The sequence below is a fragment of the Pan paniscus genome, chromosome X (assembly GCF_029289425.2).
Source record: "Pan paniscus chromosome X, NHGRI_mPanPan1-v2.0_pri, whole genome shotgun sequence".
NCBI lineage: Eukaryota > Metazoa > Chordata > Mammalia > Primates > Hominidae > Pan > Pan paniscus.
The window spans coordinates 12310558-12332199 of NC_073272.2; the positions used below are offsets into that span (position 1 = coordinate 12310558).

The 21642-nt window shown below is 39.2% G+C and overlaps 1 protein-coding gene across 9 annotated transcripts in view; it reads right to left on the reverse strand.

Moving 5' to 3' along the window:
• Window positions 1–21642, reverse strand: part of MID1 (midline 1) — a 388014-nt gene that overhangs the window by 62760 nt on the left and 303612 nt on the right. For all 9 annotated transcript variants that reach the window (XM_063601877.1, XM_063601875.1, XM_063601876.1 and 6 more), the window contains exon 3: window positions 14758–14853. In XM_063601877.1, the coding sequence (XP_063457947.1) occupies window positions 14758–14853 (96 nt within the window). The remainder of the gene's footprint in view (window positions 1–14757; window positions 14854–21642) is intronic.

The following is a 21642-nucleotide window of genomic DNA, read 5'->3' on the forward strand; positions in this document are numbered from 1 at the left end:
TTAATCATTTTTACATTGATTACATGTTGACATGATAACATTTTAAATATATCGGGGTCAAATAAAATGTATTAGTACAATTAATTTTACCTGATTATTTTTACTTAAAAAATGTGATTACTTGAAAATTTTTCAATTACATATGTGGCTCACATTACACAGTACTTTGATTGGATGATGTGACTCTGGAGAGTTTGAGAAATGAGGCAATTACTGTGTGAGTAGCTGAGGAAGGTTTCATGCCAAATATGAAGGAGAGACTGGTCTTTGGAGATCAGAGTAGGCAAGACAGAGGTAGGAAACCCAGGGGTGAGGAAGATGAGAAAAGGCACCAGGGAAGAGAGGCAAAAGAACATTTTTGCAAGACAGAGGAAATTAAAATTCTGTTTCAACAACATGCAGGGTACAGTGGGCATGCATCTTGAATTGGTTATCTGGGAATGGGGAGACAGAAATACCGAAGCCAGTTATATCTTACTGCCCCTTGTGAAAAGCCTTTTGGGGGCCATTTGCAGAGAGCTAGCCATGACTGAGCTCCCATAGAGTCTGGCTAAAACAAAACAGCAAATTGAGGAGTTTAACTTGGGAGTGGGGAGTTCTTCCTTGACCCCCACCTTTTTCTAATTGACTCCCTTTGTATCCTGGTCTTAGTGGCCTTCAGCATTGATCTTTAAAGCTATCCATGCTTACTTGCTTTCCTGGAGTTTTCTTCTGAAATGGTAGTGGGGCTGGTAAAAGTTACAATGGCAGTAGAAGGGCAGGCAGGAAGGACACTGGAGAGCTGTACAATAGGGGCTTTGACAAAAGGACAGTGAAGAGCAAAGCTAATCTGATCTGGAAGAGAAAAGGAAAGATCACAGCATTTAGATGTCTTTTGGTTGCTAATTTTGAAGTTGTGGTGAGTTTGTGAGTGTGTGTGTGTGTGTTTGGGAATCATGAGAGACTGATATTGAAAATGTTTTCCTGTTAAGTCATTTTCAGACCTAGGTTGATTAGCCATCTTACATGTGTGGAATTATTATTTATAAGTGTTTTCCCAAGCCTGATTCAAAGTGACTATCTAACTATTTTTTTCTTTTGCAAACCAGAAAAGATAGAGAAGGTATCCTAGAGAATAAAAGGAAAGGTACAGGTTTATAATAAGGGGGAAGGAAAGACCCACCTCGATTGATCTCTATTCAGGGCTCAGCAACACCCCTAATGGACAGCTCTCCCATTTTTGACTTCCCTTTGTCAACTCCATCCTCTTAGCCCTACCTGGGTGGCAGAGCCCTCAGGCTGGGAGGGAGCTCCTTGTGTGCACTAGCATTACTGATCCTCCAGGGATTTGTGGCTACTGAGGTTTGCTGTCATAAAAACACAGTGCTGTGTACAGTCTTCTCAAGAAGGGTCCTTTCTGCCCTTCAAGGTGTGAGCTTATCGGACATGCTGATCTATGCAAATGAGCTAGTGCTACAAGGAGGACAAAAGGATGATGTAGTTGGCCTCTAGAGGTGTTCCATTCACTCATTAATAGTCAAGTGCTGCATGCTAAATGCAGCATACTAGGAAGACTGTCCTATTTACCCAGGAGTCCAACCAACTAGGAGAAGGAATAGACATAGACTTACAGACCATCAAGATTTTTGTTCAAGAACTGCATCTATGTCAACAATTCACTACGTAGTTTCCCTTAAGCTTTTAAGTTCAAATTATGATCTCATTATTCTATTCATACATCTAATAAATTTTATGAAACCAAGAATAATCACTCTCGGGGGTCCTTGAATCAATGTTTGATTAACTCAAGTTGAATAGACTCAACTCCATTAAACAATCAATTCTGTCTATAAATTAGCTGATTAAGTTCCTACACACATATTTTTAAATTGCGGTAAAATTTACATGCAAGGAAATGCATAGATCTTAAGGGACAGTTTAATGGATTTTGATAACCAACAGCTCAATCAAGACATAAAACATTTCTATCACCCTAGAAAGTACCCTCGAGCCGCTCTTCAGGTCAATCCTCACCCCTATGAGGAATCACTGTTCAGATTACTCCTGTAACACTTTAAACTGCATTTATCAATTTAACACATTTGATTTACTTTATAAGCACTTCAAATGCCTAACAGGATAAAATTAAAATCCTAACACGTTATACCTTCCCAAGTCCTTAAGTAGCTCTTATAAATCTAATAAACTAAACTTAAAAAATATGCTGAAACCCAGGCCGGGCGTGGTGGCTCATGCCTGTAATCCCAGCACTTTGGGAGGCCAAGGTGGGCAGATCACGAGGTCAGGAGATCGAGACCATCCTGGCCAACTTGGTGAAATCCCGGTCTCTACTAAAAATACAAAAACTAGCTGGGCATGGTGGTGCACACTTGTAATCCCAGCTACTTGGGAGGCTGAGACAGGAGAATCGCTTGAACCCAGGAGGCGGAGGTTGCAGTGAGCCGAGATCACGCCACCGCACTCCAGCCTGGCAACAGAGCAAGACTCTGTCTCAAAAAAAAAAAAAAAAAAAAAAAAGAAAATGCTGAAACCTAAGGTTTTTTGAACATTGCAATATTGCTTTGAAACCTAAACTATCTTACAGATCCAACTTAAAATAACAGTTCTAAAAGAAATTACATGTTAGGCTGGGCGTGGTCGCTCATGCCTGTAATCCCAGCACTTTGGGAGGCCAAGGCGGGCAGATCACTTGAGGTCAGGAGTTCGTGACCAGGCTGGCCAACATGGCAAAACCCCATCTCTACTAAAGATACAAAAATTAGCTGGGCATGGTGGTGGGTGCCTGTGATCCCAGCCACTCAGGAGGCTGAGACAGGAGAATCACTTGAACCCCAGGAGGTAGAGGTTGCAGTGAGCCGAGATGACACCAGTGCACTCCAGCCTGGGTGACAGAGCAAGACTCCATCTCAAAAAAAAAAAAAAAAAAAAAAAAAAAAAATTACGTGTTTCAAATTAGCATTTCAAAGCAAATCTGTCAAATTTCTGTAATATGTCATATTATCTTAAATGCTATGAACTATTAACATACAAACAAATATTTCAGTCCCAAGTTGTAATATATATATATTTTTAAGTTCAGGGTCTCTGTCTCTGTCACTCAGGCTGGAGTCCAGTGGTACAATCATAGATCACTGTAATCTCCAACTTCTTCTGGGTTCTAGTGATCCTCCTGCTTCAGACTCCTGAGTAGCTAGGACTACAGGCAAGAACCTCCACTCACAGTTGGTTAATTAATTAATTATTTAGTAGAGACAGGGTCTTGCTATGTTGCCCAGGTTGGTTCTAAACTCTTGGCCTCAAACAATCCTCCCACCTTGGCCTCCCAAAGTGCTGAGATTACAGGTGTGAGTCACTGCACCCAGCCATAACCCAAAATATTGATTTTATGCTACAGGTTGAGTATCCCTTATCCTAAATGCTTAGAACCAGAAGTGTTTTGGATTTTGGAATATTTGCACATACATAATGAGATATCTGGGGATAGGACCCAAGTCTGACCACTAAATTCACTTACATTCCACATACACCTTATACACATAAGCTTGACGGTAATTTTATGCAATATTTTCAATAATTTTGTGCATGAAACAAAGTTTGTGTTAAGTACTTGTGTGTGGAATTTTCCTCTTCTCGCGTCATGTCAGTGCTGAAAAAGTTTTGGATTTTAGAGCATTTCGGATTTTGGATTTTCAAATTAGGGTGGCTCAGCCAGTATTATTTAGTTCTTCATCTTTATACATGAATCTCAAACTTCCTGGGAAGGAGGAAAAAAAGGAATTTACTTATTTACTAAAGGAAACAAATTTATCATCTCAAAGAAGTTGAGGTTAGAGGGTCAATGGTTAATAATAAAAGATTTCAGAACGTTCATAAGAACTGAAGACTCACTGATTGTACTGGCACTGCAGATGTACACTTGCTGAGCCTTTGTTATGGTGGGTTTAACAGGGTTTCCAATTACCTATCTGATAAGATGGTTCTTGTAATGAGAATTCCCCTGGGAATCTAACTTTCTAATCACCTGGTTTGGGTTCAGTAACCACTCCAGTTACTTATTACTTGGTTAAATTCAACCCATTTCTTTACTGGCTGATTCTTGTTATATCTGGCTTCAGGCCACGTATCTGTGGTTATTTGAATGATGTTTACGTCAAAAGACTGTTGGGATAATTAAATCAGGAAGTGACAGTAAGAGCTGGTCATGGTCATAACTGTTTGTAGTGCATATCTACATAAGTCCTATCACTTTTTCTTTCTTTACACTACAGTCTATGTGTTGCTGTGAAACTGGAACAGATCTATGCAATAATGCTCCCCTTCCAACACCTGCAAAGATGGACAAGGCACCACCTTCCCAATCCCATGGAAATTGACAGAAGGCTTCCTTGAATGAACTTACCACATCTCAATACCAAGCTTGCCTTGTCAGAGAATTAGACCACTATGATAGTTTTCATGACTTTACATATATGAACTTGATGTTATATCTAGGGAAAATACTTTTAAAAGCATAGTAAAAGCTCTATCATAAATTCCTAGGCCAAGAAGTTACCTCACTTGGTTGTAAAAATCTTTATTTGTGTTGCTCCTCACTGAGAGCCTTGTACATTCCATGGTAGCCTCGGGCATTTTAAATAGCTGAATTTAAAATTTCATATTTCTATTTCAAACAAAAATAACCAGTACTACAATTGTCTTCTTGTTAACGGACATTTTATATGCATGACTCAATTATTTTGCTGTGGAATTTCAAAATTAGAATAAAGCTCTTCATTTTTTCCTACAACATTTAATTTAGCAAATTAAAAATAGAAGTCAACGGAATCAGGTAAAAAATGATATGTCTGGCTTCTTTCATAATCTGTAATTATTTTATACACAGAGATAATTTCAGCTTGATTGTCATTGGAAGACAATTTTATGTTCATTTATTGAGACAAATAATTTAAACTAGATATTAGACCCAGAAGTAAAAGGTTGGTTCAGTAACAAAATGGTGGATTGATTGTTAGGATTATTCTTGTTTCTGAATGTCATGAATGGGAGCAATAAGTGAACCAAAGCTTTTACTTGAGAGTTACCTTCTCACCTGCAATCATTCCATTCCCCTCTGACTCTTTCACCTGAAACCATCCAGCTAAGACCATCTCATATAAAAGTTGAGTTAGAAATAACAATGGCCATTTTATTTTATTTTACTTTATTTGAGACAGAGTCTGGCTCTATTGCCCAGGCTGGAGTGCAATGGCGTGATCTCAGCTCACTGCAACCTCTGCCTCCCAGGTTCAAGCAATTCTCCTGCCTCAGCCTCTTGAGCAGCTGGGATTACAGGCGCCTGCCACCATACCCAGCTAATTTTTGTATTTTAAATAGAGATGAGGTTTTACCATGTCGGCCGGGCTGGTCTCGAACTCCTGACCTCAGGTGATCCACCCACCTTGGCCTCCCAAAGTGCTGGGATTACAGGCGTGAGCCACTGTGCCTGGCCAACAATGGCTATTTTAAAAAATGTATCACTACCTGTTCCTATTATTCTTTATATCATGCCAGAAACATCTCTGCTGCTCTAGTCAATCACGCATGTAAATATTTCCAGGCAAAGAAGGTTGTGTGTGGAATACTGTAATGGAGACAGGATAAGGAATTCTTGTATTGTGTGGAGGGAGGGAGCACAATAAGATATACCAGAAAAAAGCACACTTTCTCTCTAACTTTCTAATGCTCAGCCTTTGGGCCTCCAATTAAGGCCTATTGCTTCACATTTAAGTATTAACCTTGGAAATCTGCACTACCAAATTCAAACATTAGAGGGTTTGTCTTCAGAGGCACGTACAAGTGTTCATACTCCAATCTGAGCCACTAGGTAGGATTCTGTATATGATGCAATAGGTCATACCACCCAAACTAGAAAGATTTGCAGACGATGAAAGGTTTAGATAATGTTTTATATAAAGTTTCAAAACTGAAACTTGGGAATGTCATTCTAAAAGTAATACCAGCTTACTAAGCCTTATATTCATTTATTCATAAGATTAATCTCATTCCAAAATACTCAAAGATTTTTGCTGATATCTTCTCATTACTCCTCATGAATATGCCCAAGAAAGAAACAGGATCCAATGCCTGTTATGAATCAAATTTTTCTAAGTCAAGGGCACTGAATCCAAAGGGAGACATTCAAGTATGTGTTAGATACTTTAATAATTAAATTTAACCTCTACCAAGAAAAACTACATTTGCTTCATGAGTTGTCAATTTTAGTAAACTTGGTAGAGTAAACTGTTTCAACTGTTTTACTATTGCATATGAATAGACATTATTCAAATGCAATAGTAAAAACAAATCTTCTCCAGACATGATAAATTTCTGTGCAGACCAACAGTTCTTTTCTCCTTTGTCATGGGAATCCTAAGACGTGAACTTGGGAAATCAACCATTATTATAGTGGCTCGTCATAATCCAGTTTCTGAAAGCCACCATATTTGCACTATCACATTATCATAATTCTAGAGCCTATTACATGGAGAGCCAGAGCTGACTGTGGGTTGTATGATGTGGTTTAATGAGGCCCAGAATCTGACTCTAATTATACCTTGAAAGCATTCTCACAGGGGGTCAGATCGGGTGGGAATCTGACCCTTATCTGCAAGTGAAAATGGATTATAACTTTGGACATTCATGTCGGCCCCCAGCAGGATATACTTCATCCAAGATCAGACACACGTTCACAAGACACAAATAGCTCGTTTGGTGTTTGCATACTGGTCTTCATCCAATGACTCCGGATGAAGCCATTGCCAAGTTTTCTACGGAGAGAGAATGCTTTGGCATTACAAAACTGCACAACAAAATTAAACAAATGGTTCATCTTTCTTTTTAACCCAGTGATTTTTCATTATTTCAAAGTTTACAAATGAATGCTTTTAGGGCTTGGTGAATTACTGGAAAAGTCTTCTACAGACTCCCATCTGTTTTGCCAAGTGATTTTCTACAATTTCTTACAAGGTACATATCACCCAAGTAACACCTCACTCTCATCCTTTTCAATTTACAAAACTCATCATCTGAGCAGAAATCTAATTAAACAGCCTTAATTCCTCCACAAGAACCTTGTCACTTTACATGACAACTAGCACTGGAGAAACTCAGAGAAAGCCGTATGAGAGCAAACTTTCCATTAAAATAAAACAACAACAAAGATAGATTAAAAACTTAGTGAGAAAAATAATGGCAAAAAGAATTTTAAGAAGTGATTACAAACAAGGCAAGATAAACCAAAGGGGCCAACGCTGGAACTTTGAAGGGATGTTGGATTAGAAAATGCCCTTCTAGGATGACCTTGAGCAAGAATGGTAAGGACTGCTGAGCCTTTATCCTCTTGAAACCATTATGGCAATTGGCCACCCTTTCCCAGTTGTTCTTGGCCATCATCTTTAGAGTCACTGGCACCTATCATTTCCAAAACGAACATCTATTAAGTGTCAAGGTGTTGTATTTGCTGTAAAAGAACTTGATTATCGGAATGTGCAGAAAATTTGGTACATATCAGTGATTCCAAGTGTTTGCTTAGCTAATAAACTGTGTCTTCTGATTTTTCAAAGAAAATGGAAAGAGAAATGTGATGAAGAGATACAGTCCTTATCTGACCTAGAAAAGTTAAGTTCTACAGGTGACCCAAATTTTGATCATTTCTCATAAGCTTGTCTTTCACTACATATATAATTAACTCCAAACTTGTCTAGTGTAACTACAAACTCATCCATTCTACCTTATTTCTCTCCTGAAGAAAACAAAACAGAGTGGTTGAAAACCCATTAGTTTTTACAATCCTAGACAAACATTTCTTAGGAGTCTACCTGAAGTTGCTCTTTTTTTTTTTTTTTTTTTTTTTGAGACGGAGTCTCGCTCTGTCCCCCAGGCTGGAGTGCAGCAGTGTGATCTCAGCTCACTTCAAGCTCCGCCTCCCGGGTTCACGCCATTCTCCTGCCTCAGCCTCCCGAGTAGCTGGGACTACAGGCGCCCGCCACCATGCCCGGCTAATTTTTTGTATTTTTAGTAGAGACAGGGTTTCACCATGTTAGCCAGGATGGTCTCGATCTCCTGACCTCGTGATCCACCCACCTGGGCCTCCCAAAGTGCTGGGATTACAGGCGTGAGCCACCGCACCTGGCCTGAAGTTGCTCTTTCAATGTCTCTGCCTCCTGAGTCCCAAACTGTCTTGGCCTTCATACTCTGCTCTCGTGTGTGTGTGTGTGTGTGTGTGTGTGTGCGCGCGCGCACGCGTGTGTTTTAAGAGACAGGGTCTCACTCTGTCACCCAGGCTGGAGAGCAGTTGCACTCCATGGGTCACTGCAGCCTCGACCTCCCAGGCTCAAGCAATCCTCCAGTCTTGGCCTCCTTTGTTACTGGGATTACAGGCGCACACCACCACGCCTGTCTAGTTTTTTTATTTTTTGTAGAGACGAGGTCTCACTGTATTGCCCAGGCTGTTATTGAATCCTTGGGCTCAAGTAATCCTCCTGCCTTGGCCGCCCAAAGTATGCTGGGATTACAGGCATGAGCCACAGCATGCCATTCTCTGTTCTCCACCGTTTTAAAAATGTTTGGCACTTACAATCAAAAAGCCATTCATTTGCTTACCCTCATTTAAAAAACAAGTTATGAAAACAATGTGGCGGGGGTAGGGAGAGTTGGGTGGCTGAAGGGGAACCTTCAAACTGTTTTCCATTCTGAAGAAAAGCAGAGGTAAATCCCTGGGAAGAGATGTGGACTTATAAGGATGTGGCATTTCCTCATGGGTCGTGGGAAGGAATTCATTGATTTAATTTACAACAATTAGGAGGTGCCTCTGTGCTGTGAGTTTTTTTTAGCTCCAGCTGGCATGGGAATTATTTTCCCGGGGAATGCTCATACCCAAATACAAGGACACCTTCAGGAAGAGGAAAAGGAAGAAGTACCATCTAGGAACCAAGGATGTGGACCAGGAAATTCTTTTCCACTGCACTGATTTAAAAGAATAGCATTCTGGTGCCTAACAAACTCCATGGCCTTTTTGGAGTTTCCTAGTGCTGTGAAGGTTTCCCTTGGACATGAGATTGTTTTGCATGACAATATCCATATTATTTTCTCAATAACCAAAAATGTCATTTCCTGAAAAGAGTTGGAAATGCCAGTTGTCACTGTGAAACTCACACAGGTCTATGTGTTCCTTGAACCCTCACTAAACCTTCAAAACCAAAGTTCAAATTCAGATGCAACACAAAAGCCTTTCCAGCTCTCATCTCTCCCAAACTAGTTCCTACAGATCCTTCCTTCTTCCATGCTTTCCATTTCTCCAGAATGAACTACTTGCTTTGTGTACATACATTCCTCGTCTTTCTATCCCCATGCCTTTATTTGCCTGGCAAGCAGTGCTGTCCCCCTGCTTCCATAAACTCAAATGTTACCTACCCTTGAAGGCAGGCTCAGATCTTGCGCTGCTTCCCCAGTCCCCAGCTAGAAATAATTTCTTGCTTCTCTGAAAGTTTGAAGTAGATAATCCACACCTTCTTCATGGTAATTATGGCTTTCTACTTTATTTTGTGTTATAAGTGCTCTTCTGTCTTAGTGAAGATAGTAAACTTCCTGTGGGCAGGGTCCTTTGGCACCTAACACAGTGCAACACACACACGGTGGGTACTCCAACCGCACTACCAAAATGAACAAACTAGCAAGACACTGTAACAAATTAAAGTAACTGTCCACAGGCAAAAATGTACATCCCCTCCCAGAAATATTTGTTTAGCAAACACTGCTCCTAGACCAACAGTCTCTAGAACAGAAAGTCATGTTAAGCAAAATTATCCAAAACATGGAAAAAAGAGAAAGAGAAGACTGTGAGCCCTTCCAAAGTCCCACGAGAGCATATTCCATGAAGTCAGCCTAAGTCAGGGTCATCTGACTCTCCAGACTGGGATGTAACAGAGTCTGACTTTCTATTTACTAGTGGTTAGGGCTTAGACTCTGCGAAGTTAGATGTTAACTTAGAGAAACCCAGTAATATGCAACTTATTTTGTCCAAATGTTTCAGGTTTATTGCCCTGTAGGTCACTAACCAGTTTTGTATCCAAATTAGCTATGCTAGTCTGGCATTCTTTTCCCCCTACTACCCCCTTCCCCACATTTATATGTATCCGTTTCTGGCATCCTCCTTGGAAGCAGCTTTATCATCTTGCTGGTTCCTTCATTAAGAAGTTAAAAAAATCTTTGATGTGGACTAATTCATTCATTATAGGAGAATTGGGTGTTCAACTTTTGAAAATTATACTTTCAGAATACTAATAATTAGGAATAAAAACAAACGTAAAAATAAGTACTGTAAGTATCATTATTTTTGTACTCATAATTTTCTTTAATTTTTATCTAGAATAAATTTCCCAAATACCAAATTTACTCACCCATAAACATGTGTTTCCATTCCCAAGGATTTATACAAAAACAACAGAGAAAAGAATGAATATTCTTTATTCCTTGCAAATGCAAGTCCACTACAATCAATTCAGTAATAGCTTTATTTGAAAAGCCTGTATTGCAACTAAAATCATATCTGATCTATTAAAATAAAACTAAAATCTCCCTGTAAATTTCTTCAATTTATCTATCATTTGAAATTACTGAACATCTTAGAATGTAATTTTACATCATGTTAGGATGAATAGCGTCTTGTAAATTCAAGCCATAATAATATTGCATTAGGAGCAATGCATTTGTTCTGAAATCACAACAGGTCATAATGGAAACCAGACATTAATGCTTTAAGGAGTAACTAGCTGAAATTGAATGACATAATCACCCAATCCATAAAGCATTTATAAGATTTACCATAAAGCTCAGGTAATTTTTTTTTAACTGAAGAGAAATAATTCTTTCTTACTATCCTAAACATCAAATGCCATCACATCATAAAAATAAAATATGGCACACAGATTATTCCATTTTGTTCATCCATTTATTCATATAATACATATTAACTTTACCCTATAATAATGAAAACATTATGCTTGTTCACTATTATTTCCAATGTTGTTTAATCAACAAGGCTCAACATGTTCCCTGGCAAGAGGCTTGCCAAAAGAGAATCCAGTCTAAGCAGAGGGTTCAAAAGGTCTGGATTCTGCAACACACTGCTGCCTTCACACTCTCAACTTCATCTCAACATGATGAAACACTGATTCTACCCTGACAATCATGTAGCTTTTAAAGCAAGAGGGTCTACTAAGTGAACCAATAAGCTCACTGGACAATCCTAATCTGCTCTCTCACCTATGTTTTACTCTGATTCCTCCCTTTCTTTCCTTTTGTATGCCTTTCCCTCTTCCACCTATCATAACCTCCATCAGCACCTCAAATGATGAACAGCTGGAGTAGATGGCTTAGGTAGGAGATGAGAACATCCCTAATTTCTGTCTCCCTGGATATTATCCTTGGAAAACACAACAAATTTGGAGTTGGAAAAAATTGCTAACTCATGTGTTTCTCTTAGTAACCAGTTTTACATTTCCGATCACAAGGGGAGCACTTGTAAGTAAAAGCACAGACTTTACAAACACAAAGTATTTTAAGCTTTCCACCAAAGCACCAGTATTTGCATAGAAGACATGCTTTTACACTGATAGGATCTTTCTGAAAGCAATCTTTGCTAATTTCTGCTATGCTGAGGAATGTATCACTGACAAACACCATTGTGTTGCATAAATAAGCTGACACCTCAATACCTAGGGTACTGAAAAATAATAGTTGTGAAATCTATAAGAACTGGCTCAAGTCCTGACTCTTCCACAAAGTTTCAGAAAAATTGTACTCACATTTTTTTCTCTTTTAATCCCCCCTTCTCAAACCATACTCCATCTAATCTAAGATACCAGCAACTGTCTCATCTATATTTTGTGTGCCAGTAGGAACAAACAAATGTTGCCCATTAAACTGTCTCACCATTCATTTAAGTTGCAGCTCAATTTCAGCAATATTAGTCTTCAAAAAAATGCTAATCTTAGAATCCATAAATGTAATATTCTACTAGCTGAGCACCTGATTGGCTACTCTACTGTTCTTTAAATATGTTGTTATATGTGTGTACACTGTTCTCTAACATATTGTAATCTTTATTATTATTTGCTACATTGTGCATCTACTGACAGTTATAGGCACATAGGAGGCTATAAACTTATAATTACTGCTTAGACGATCAAAGGGACTTGAAGGAACTCTTATTGCAAAAATGGAGTTACTGTCAAAATTTTTAAAGTCCTGCTCAAAATAATTTGCTTCTCCAACTTTAGATATTTTAGGGGAGCTGAACTTGCAGGCATTCAAATAGTGTTCAAAATTTGCCATTTGGAGAGTCATCATGCAAATTCATCTAAAACAAATTCCCTGAGCTCCTACTGTGTGAAAATCATTGCATCAGAGTCTGTGAGATACAAAGACGAATTAGATTTGATTCCCATCCTCTAAGACCTCACATTCTGGTTGGAAAAATGGAACTGGTACATGAAAGAATGATAAAGCCATGAGAAGATTATTACTATTCTTGCATTGCTATAAAGAAATACCTGAGACTGGGTAATTTACAAAGAAAAGGGGTTTAATTGGTTCACGGGTGCTGCAGGGCTGCACAGGAAGCATGGCACCAGGCATGTGCTCGGCTTCTGATGAGGCCTCAGGAAGCTTTTACACATGGTAGAAGGCAAAGCCAGAACTGGCACGTCACATGGCGAAATTAGGAGCAAGAGAAAGAGTGTGTATGGGAGGGGGGCGGGCGGTGGGGGAGGAGTGTCATACACTTTTAAACAACCAGATCTTGTGAGAACTCACTCATTATCATGGAATCAGCACCAAGCCATGAGGGATCTGCCCCCATGACCCAAACACCTCCCACCAAGCCCCACCTCCAGCATTGGGGATTACAATTCCACATGAGATTGGGGCGGGGACATCTCTCCTTTCTCTGAATCACATACACGGTATCATAAAATGTTATGTGATTCAGAAAAAGGAGCGATGACTCTGGTCCAGGGAACCAGAGAAACGTTCACAACTGAAGTGCCCCTTGACTTAGGACTTGGAGGATACACAAGAAGCATTCTGACAAATAGACATGGGTTAGAGGAATGGGCCTACCAGTCAGAGGGAACTGCTTGGTTAAGGGCCAGAAGGCTTAAAAGTGTAATGAATGATAATTGTTTAGTTTCAGTTCATGGGGTGGGGTGGTAAAAAAGACAGTTTGGGAGAAGATGGAAGAGGAATTTGAAAATCACATAAAGGAAGTGGCATCTATTTTTTCCTTATTCAGTGTAGTCATTGCAGGTTCTGCTGTTGTTGCAATTGTGGTTTATTTCATGGAAACATATCTGACAACTAAGATGCATTAATATACACCTGCAGTGCATTAAACTGTGTCCGCAAAAAGGTATGTTCAAGTCCTAACCCTTGGTACCTGTAAATGGGCCCTTATTTGAAAACAGAATCTTTGTTTTTTCTTTTTTGAGACAAGGTCTCACTCTGTCGCCTAGGCTGGAGTGCAGTGGTGCAATCTCAGCTCACTGCAGCCTCGATTTCCCAGGCTTGGGTGATCCTCCCACCTCAGCCTCCCAAGTAACTGGGACCACAGGTGTGTGCTCCCATGCCTGGCTAATTTTTTGTATTTTTTAGTAGAGATGGGTTTTTGCCATGTTGCCCAGGCTGGTCTCCTGAGCTCAAGCGATCCTCCTGCCTTAGCCTCCCAAAGTGCTGGGATTACAGGGTGTGAGCCACCATGCCTGGCCTGAAAATAGAGTCTTCGCAGATGTAATCAAGTTAAAGTGAGGTAAGGCTGGAGTAGGGTGGGCTCTTTATAACAATAAGGAAATTTGGACACAAATTCAGAGACACACCAGGAGAATGTGATAACGGAGGAAGGGTTTAGAGCGCTGTAGCTGCAAGCCAAGGAACTCCAAGAATTGCCTGCAACTACCAGAAAATGGGAAGAGGCAAGGAAGGATCCTCCCCTAGAACCTTTGTAGGGAGCATGGCCCTGCCAAAATCTTGATTTCAGACTTCTAGTCTCCAAAACTGAGAGAATAAATTAGTCTTGTTTCATACTTTCCCAGTTTGTGGTAATTTGTTATGGTAGCCATAGTACACTAATACAATACCTTTTTTTTGAGACGGAGTCTCCCTCTGTTGCCCAGACTGGAGTGCAGTGGTGCGATCTCAGCTCACTGCAAGCTCCGCCTCCCGGGTTCATGCCATTCTCCTGCCTCCACCTCTGGAGTAGCTGGGACTACAGGTGCATGCCACCACGCCCAGCTAATTTTTTGTATTTTTAGTAGAGACGGGGTTTCACTGTGTTAGCCAGGATGGTCTTGATCTCCTGACCTCGTGATCTGCCTGCCTCGGCCTCCCAAAGTGCTGGGGTTACAGGCGTGAGCCACCACGCCCGGCCTACAATACCTTTTTTGACTGTTCTTTGTAAGGGCAATTAAAATCTACAACATTAGGACTGCTATGTAATGCTAGATCAGGAAGAGCTATAATGGGAATGGGAAGCAGCCCTGGATGGGAAAGACTCTCTGAAGTTCTAATTCCTTTTAATTTCCTCCATCTTTTATTTTGGCTTTTGCAAAATATTTAATTTTAAGAAAGATTCTTGTTTTAAAATTATAAAGCATGAGGATATCAAAACCTTGATCTGGCAGTTTTCATATGAAACATACCATACAGAAATACAGAGATACTCACTTCAACATGTTGACAGGTTTGGATGAGTTTAGCCAAAAGGGTCTCCAGTTCTGTGTTCCTCTTAATAAGGTTGGTGAGGTTACTCTCTAAGTTTTGCTGTTCAAAAAAAAAAAAAAAAAAAGAGGAAAAATATTATTCTGCATACTTTTATACTTCAGATACACAAAATTACTCATTCTCAGGAAAAACTGATACATTTTTCAGAAACCTTAGTGAAATCGACATAATTTCCAGTATTTATAGATTTAAACTGGATTTTCAAAAGTTGCATTTAAAAGAACCTTTTAGACATGCTCAGACTTTATTCTTTTTGTTCCTGCTTCTTGCACTAACTCAGGGATACTTAACAGAATAATTAGTTATAGGTTATATCTAGGTCACGACCTAGGAAGAAAGGAGGTAATTGGATTTCTATCCCTTTACTTGAATCAGAGCTGGCAATAACATAAGGAATATATTCCCACATCAAATCAACTACCATTGGATTTTTCAGATTTATCCTTTTATGGGCAGGCTGAGGCTAATCCCTTGGAGGAAGGTTTGAATTGTTTAGCTCTTGCTGACAATAAGGTCATTTATAGACATTTATGATAAGTCCTCGTCACACACACATTTGGTCAGTTGTAGTGGAGTTGACTCTCTGTATCCACTGGGTTCCACATACCTGGATTCAACCAACTGCAGATCAAAAATATTTGGAAACAAATGGATGACTTCATCTGTACTGAACATGTACAGAATTTTTTCTCCTCATTATTCCCTAAACCATAGAATATAACTACTATTTACATAGTATTTACATTGTAATAAGTAATATAAGTTATCTAGAGAGGATTTAAAGTATGCAGGAGGATGTGATTAGGTTATATGCAAATAACAGGCCATTTTATATCAGGGACTTGAGCATCCATGATTTTAGTATCTATGAGAGACCCTGAAATTAATCCTTTATGGATACCAACAAACAATTGTACATTTTATTGTTCATGCTTCTATTCTTTGTCCATCAATGCCAGATCAAATTTCTTTGAACACTGTATTTACCACTCATTATCCTGCATAAGACTCTAGAATTATTCCCTATTCCTTTAGAGCATCAAACTTAAAGTTCTCTGGAATGACTATTTAATCCTATTTTCAAACACAATAGCTCTCTGTTCTGGGTAAGACTCACTAAGATTTCTCTGTTCCTTCTCATTCACATGCTCTTGATTGCCAGGGGTGTCCAATCTTTTGGCTTCCCTGGGCCACGCTGGAAGAAGAACTGTCTTGGGCCACACATAAAATAACTAACACTAATGACAGCTGATGAGCTAAAAAAAAAAAAAAAATCACAAAACAATCTCATAATGTTTTAAGAAAGTTTATGAATTTGTGTTGGGCTGCATTCAAAGCGCTTCTGGGCTGCAGGTGGCCTTGCAGGCCACGTGTTGGACAAGCTTGATTTACACCATTCATTCATTTACTTATGTGTTCCTACCATTCATTCATTTACTTATGTGTTCATACAACAAGTACTTATTAAGCTTCTACAATATGCCAGACTCTGAAAGAGACAGTGGGGAAATCAAATAAAAATATTAATATCTATTCCCTGTCCATAAGGAAATGGATGACTGTACAAACTGGGAGAAAGATGCTGCAAACAAGAGAAGGGAAAGAGTTGATGGCTGCTGGTTAAAGGTTTCCAAGAGGGCCAAGTCTTGCAGCTGAGGCTTGAAGGATGTCCAGGGGTTTTTTGTTGCACAACAGTGGAAACTTCTTGGAAAGAAAGAAGTGAGCATGTGGAAGAATCTTCCATGGGCAGGGAATAGAACAATGTTGTATGCCAACATCAGAGAGGTTGAGAGGGCAAAAGATTAGGGAAACTGTGTTTTAGCATATAGACAGTTCCACAAGTATGGCGAAGATACGGAACAACAGGAAATTTCATGGAAAAGAAAACAGACCTCAAATTTATAATGCCATCCGAGAAAGAGGATTTAGAAAGAGTTTGAGGGATTTTGAAAACTAACAAGTTCATAAAGGTGTTAATTTCATTATGCTGTAAAATTTATTTATGAAAATTTTAGCTCATTCTACTTCCCTAAATTTTTTTATTTAGAAAAGTATATTAAGGAAAAGAACCACTTTTATCTAAGGCTTAAAATGCATATGTCAAAAGCAGAACTTTCTGGTTATTTTTAAAACAAGTTAAACTTATTAATCTGGTGTTTATCCTATTGACTGATTTTAAAATTTTTTAATGAATGCATTTTCATTTCTAGTAGGTTCTTTATCACATCTCCCTTTTCTTATTGAATTTCTCTCTGTTCCTATTACAAAAACACGATTTTCTCCATAATCTCAAGACAACTAAACTTACTTATTCTTAAGCTCTTTTGAGAAAAGGCAATTCTGTATTTCCCTGTGCTTGTTGACTATTTCTCAAGGATCTGATTTTATCTTTGTCTTGTAACTTTTGTCTGACAGCTCATACGATGTAAACTTTGTTCCCTGTGCTGTGATTTGGGGATTGACATAGCCCAGCCAGATAAGAAGCATATTCTGAGGTTAGGGCGTGAGGTTCTTTTCCCAAAGAAGACGCTTCCACAAGGCACTCGTGTGCAACAGAGGCACAGATCCTAGTTTGACTCAGTGCCTCTGCTTCCTTCCATGAGAGTTCTGTGTTTGGCTTCAATTCCAGAGAAGATGTCAGGTTCCCTTTGAGTCCAGTCTATGCATGGGGGTCTTGGCCTCCAGGTGTACAAGGCTCTTGCCACATGTGACGTTCTCTTCCCTATGTGTCCACTGAAGTCACCATTGCCCCATGTCATCTCCACTTGTTGGGAGTAGCCCAGTGTCAGTCTTCTCTCACCACTCTACACTTTCTTTCATTTCCGGTCCTTGGAGGCTTTCCACATATGTTTATGCTTGGTTATGTATTCACTAAAATACATTTTAAAATATTTTATCTGTAATTCTCATGTGTTCAAACTTCAGAGGAAGGCTTTGTGCACATTTCATCTGGACTGGAAAACCAACAAGAAACCTTCAATTCTGTCTTGGAAACACTCAAAACATTTCAAATATGACAATTTTAAAGGGGAAGAATAACTTTTTCACTTAAAGAATGGGATACAAGAGGCTGAAGAGTCAGAGAATGAACTAGACACAGTGATTTATGTACAACTTGATCTTATGCTTGCATCAAAGAAAAACTTGCTTTTAACAACAACAACAACAAAAGCCAAAGTTTTTTTTTTTTATTGTTTGGATTAAATGAATCGCAACTGCTAATCACTTTATGGTCAGAGACTAGAGGATGATTTTGAAGCATCCCATTCTTCAATGTCCTTGATATAGACATAACCATTATAACGTATATTTGTCAACTTTTTTGGTATGTTAATACTAGGGGATACTTTTCTTTTTGGCTGACCCTTCACAGCAGGAAATTTCTAGGGAAATACATCATCTAACTGTTTACAGTTCAATTGTCATAAGTATGACTTTTCTAAAGTTAGTCAGCAAAAGAGGGCCAAAGAAATGCAATCCAACACATTGAGATTTTACAAACATCTGCTTGCTTCCCCCTCCCTTTATTAAGTATACATCATGCATCAAATCTGTTTTTAATCAACTAATACATAGACTAAAGCCTGTGGTTTAAACACATTGACCTATCCAGATCCTTTGGGGTTATTCAAATTTAAATAGTACAAGTGTTACTGAAGTCTGCAAAGAATTACCGAGTCAGTTAGAAGCATAATAAAGGGAAATTAAGCTGGGAGAGAGACTTGTTTCCAAGTGGTACCAAAGGGGCTGACAACACCTTTGAAGGGAACCTGGGTAATGGGAAGATAACAAAATCCAGTCCTTAATGAGCCATGCACCCATAAGCTTCCACTACAGGGACTTCTCTGAAGATTTTCTGGAAATTAACTCTATCACTAACATCCTGTGTGGTAGTGGTCAGCAGTCTCCATAATCTCTTGATTTTGATTGTGACTTGTGCAAAACAGAGATCATACTTTTCCATATAAAAGTCATGGGATTAAGTAGATATCAGTTTCTATACTGCCCTATGGATATCTAAAAAAATTCTACAGAGCACAAGAAAAATTGGTTTTAGTTTCCTGTTCTCACCTTGAAAACATCAATATATTGACATCTCCTTACTCAAGCCAAGTTTTGTAGAAATCCAAGGAGTCAGGCATCAGTGACCACATATGCAGAGGGAGGAGACTGGGACTACCATCCCAGCTGGACTCTCTTTGGCAAATGACTGGATATGTCTTGGGCTCAGTTTTCCCATCCATAATGTATGGATAATGATAAATCTACCTATGTATACTATTGTTAAGATCAAATGAGAAAATGAACACATTCACCAGAGAACTACATGAATGTCTGTTGAAATTATGAATTATAAGATGGAACATTTAGTTTGGACACAGTTCCAGACACTAGAAGGGCCCAACCCTGTGCCTCTGGCAGGCACCATTCTCCAGCTTGCTCATGGCTTTTTCCTGCAAGCACCTGTGCCTTTTCACCCCAGGGCCTTACCTGGCTTCAGGCAAGGCAGGTGCTGGGGAGAGTAAGAAGAAGCTGATGTTCCTAGGAGCAGCCCTCAAGTGGCAATTACTGGCAATTGGTGGATACGCAGCCCAGCTTTTTCACCTCCTGGGTGGAACCACTCTGAGCCTCTGTCTACAAAATCTCCCACAGGGCGCAATTGGGAGGCAGCACGTGGGTCCACAGCAACAGCCTGCTCATTAACCCTCTTTCCTCTTCAATCTCTTCCCTGTTTGCATCCCCTCTCCCTCCAGGTGCTTCCTGGATCACCTCCCAATTCAAATTCTGAGTCAGAGTCTGCTTCTGGGAGAACTCATCTACGATCATCTCCATAGACCACCTAACCCATTTTTGCGTATGCCTTTCTGTGAGGAAGAGCCAAATCAGAAAATATTTTATTGCTTTAGAAAGACATTTGCAAATACAAGAGGTTTCCTCTCTTTCCCCATCTTTCCTCTTTCTGCTTTTCCTAGAGGTCACATATCCTCCAAATTCCAGGCTATAGATCAGCAGTATCAATAGAAACCTAATGTGAGCCACAAATGTGAGTCACATTTCAAATTTTTCTAGTAGTCACATTAAAAAAAATAGAACCAAGAAAAGTTAATTTTAATAAAATTGTCATTTCCACCTGCAATCAATATTTGAAAACTGATGAGATATTTTATATTTTGTTCTTTCTTTTTACTAAGTCTTTGGAATCTGATATGTTTTACACTTACGACACATCTCAACTCAAACCAGCCCCATTTCAAACACTTGGGAGCTACATCTGGCTGGTGGCTACCTCACTGGTCTAGAACAGGGGGTGGCAAACTTGCTATAAAAGATCATGTAGTAAATATTTTAGGCTTTATTGGCCATATGTTCTTGGACACAATGACTCAATTCTGCTGCTGTTTTAGCATGAAAGCAGCCATAGATAACATGTAAACGAGTGGATAGGACTGTGTTCAATGAAACTTTATTTACCAAAACAAGTGGTGAGTGAGATTTGACCCACAACTGTTGTTTGCCACGCCCCCAGTCTAGAAGGTAAAACTCAAAATGATAATATTGTCTGGGCCACTGATAAACATCTGCTTCTGTTAAACACTAACATTTGTCCCAAACTTTTTGTGTAAGTCTGAAATAGATGCCACTCAATGAACCTCTAGGAAGAATTCTTTCTGTACAAGATGCTAAGAGCACTTTCACTTATGGCCAGAAAGCTTAGCTTGACAGAACCCACAATAATCTGAAGAAAATTAAACAGCATTTTGACTCGTAGATATTCTAATTTAAGGAGCATAATGGTTAAGTACACAGAACCTGGTGCCAGTCTGCCTGGTTTGAAGTCCTAGCTCTGAGACCTTCAACAAGTTCTTAACCTCTGTGCCTCAGTTTCCTCATGGGGCTGTCAAGATGATTAGAGGAGGAGATACATGGAAGCCCTAGGAAGAGTACCTGGCTCACGATGTGTTGTATCGGTGCTTGTTAAATAAAATAAAAAACTTGTTTTTCAAGTTTCGAGTTTAGACTGATTTTTAAAAAAAGCTTAATTTGTAACACTTATACCACAACCAAATTAAAAGCATGCCCATACAGTTAATAAAATATTTAAACCACCACCAAATTAAAAGCATGCCCACACATTTCATAAATGATTTCTTCTGTAGATTTTCAATTTAGTAGTACATAGCTACAAGAATATATTTCCCCCTAAGATTACATTTTCCAAAAACACTGAATCCTATTTGCTCAGCTTTCTCATGATGTGATTATTGTCAGAATTCCCATCTGGACTGCGGGTCCCTGTTTTAGACTAAGTGTACATATTTCTAAAATGTTGTGCAATGTCCTAAATCTCAATGAATGCTAATGCTACTATTTGTTGTCATCTCGTCCATGAAGCCCTTCTCATCTGTTAGTTTGAATGGGCAACTCCCTTTCCTTTCGTGGTATTACTCATACCTCTTTTCCTCTACTTTCCCCACTCCTGTGCTGTGCTCCTGCCATTGTGAACAAGCTGTTTTATGGATCCAGGCTTGTTTCTGGGTCTGAGCATGGGCGCAGTCTCTTCCCTTTGCCTGGAATGCATGTGTGTAGCAGAAAATTCTACCAGCAAAAAGAGAGTATAATAAAGCCACAGTATGTATTGAGTACTTGCTGTATACCCATCATTGCTTAGTCCCTTCCCACCGTACACCCTTAAATATGCAATGATATTTCCAATTAGCATGGAAAACTGAATATTCACTGGACAACCCTTCTGAAATCCAATGTAGTAAATCAACTGATTAGTTAATTTAACAACTAGTGTAGATTGTTAAGACAATGTCTTCTCTC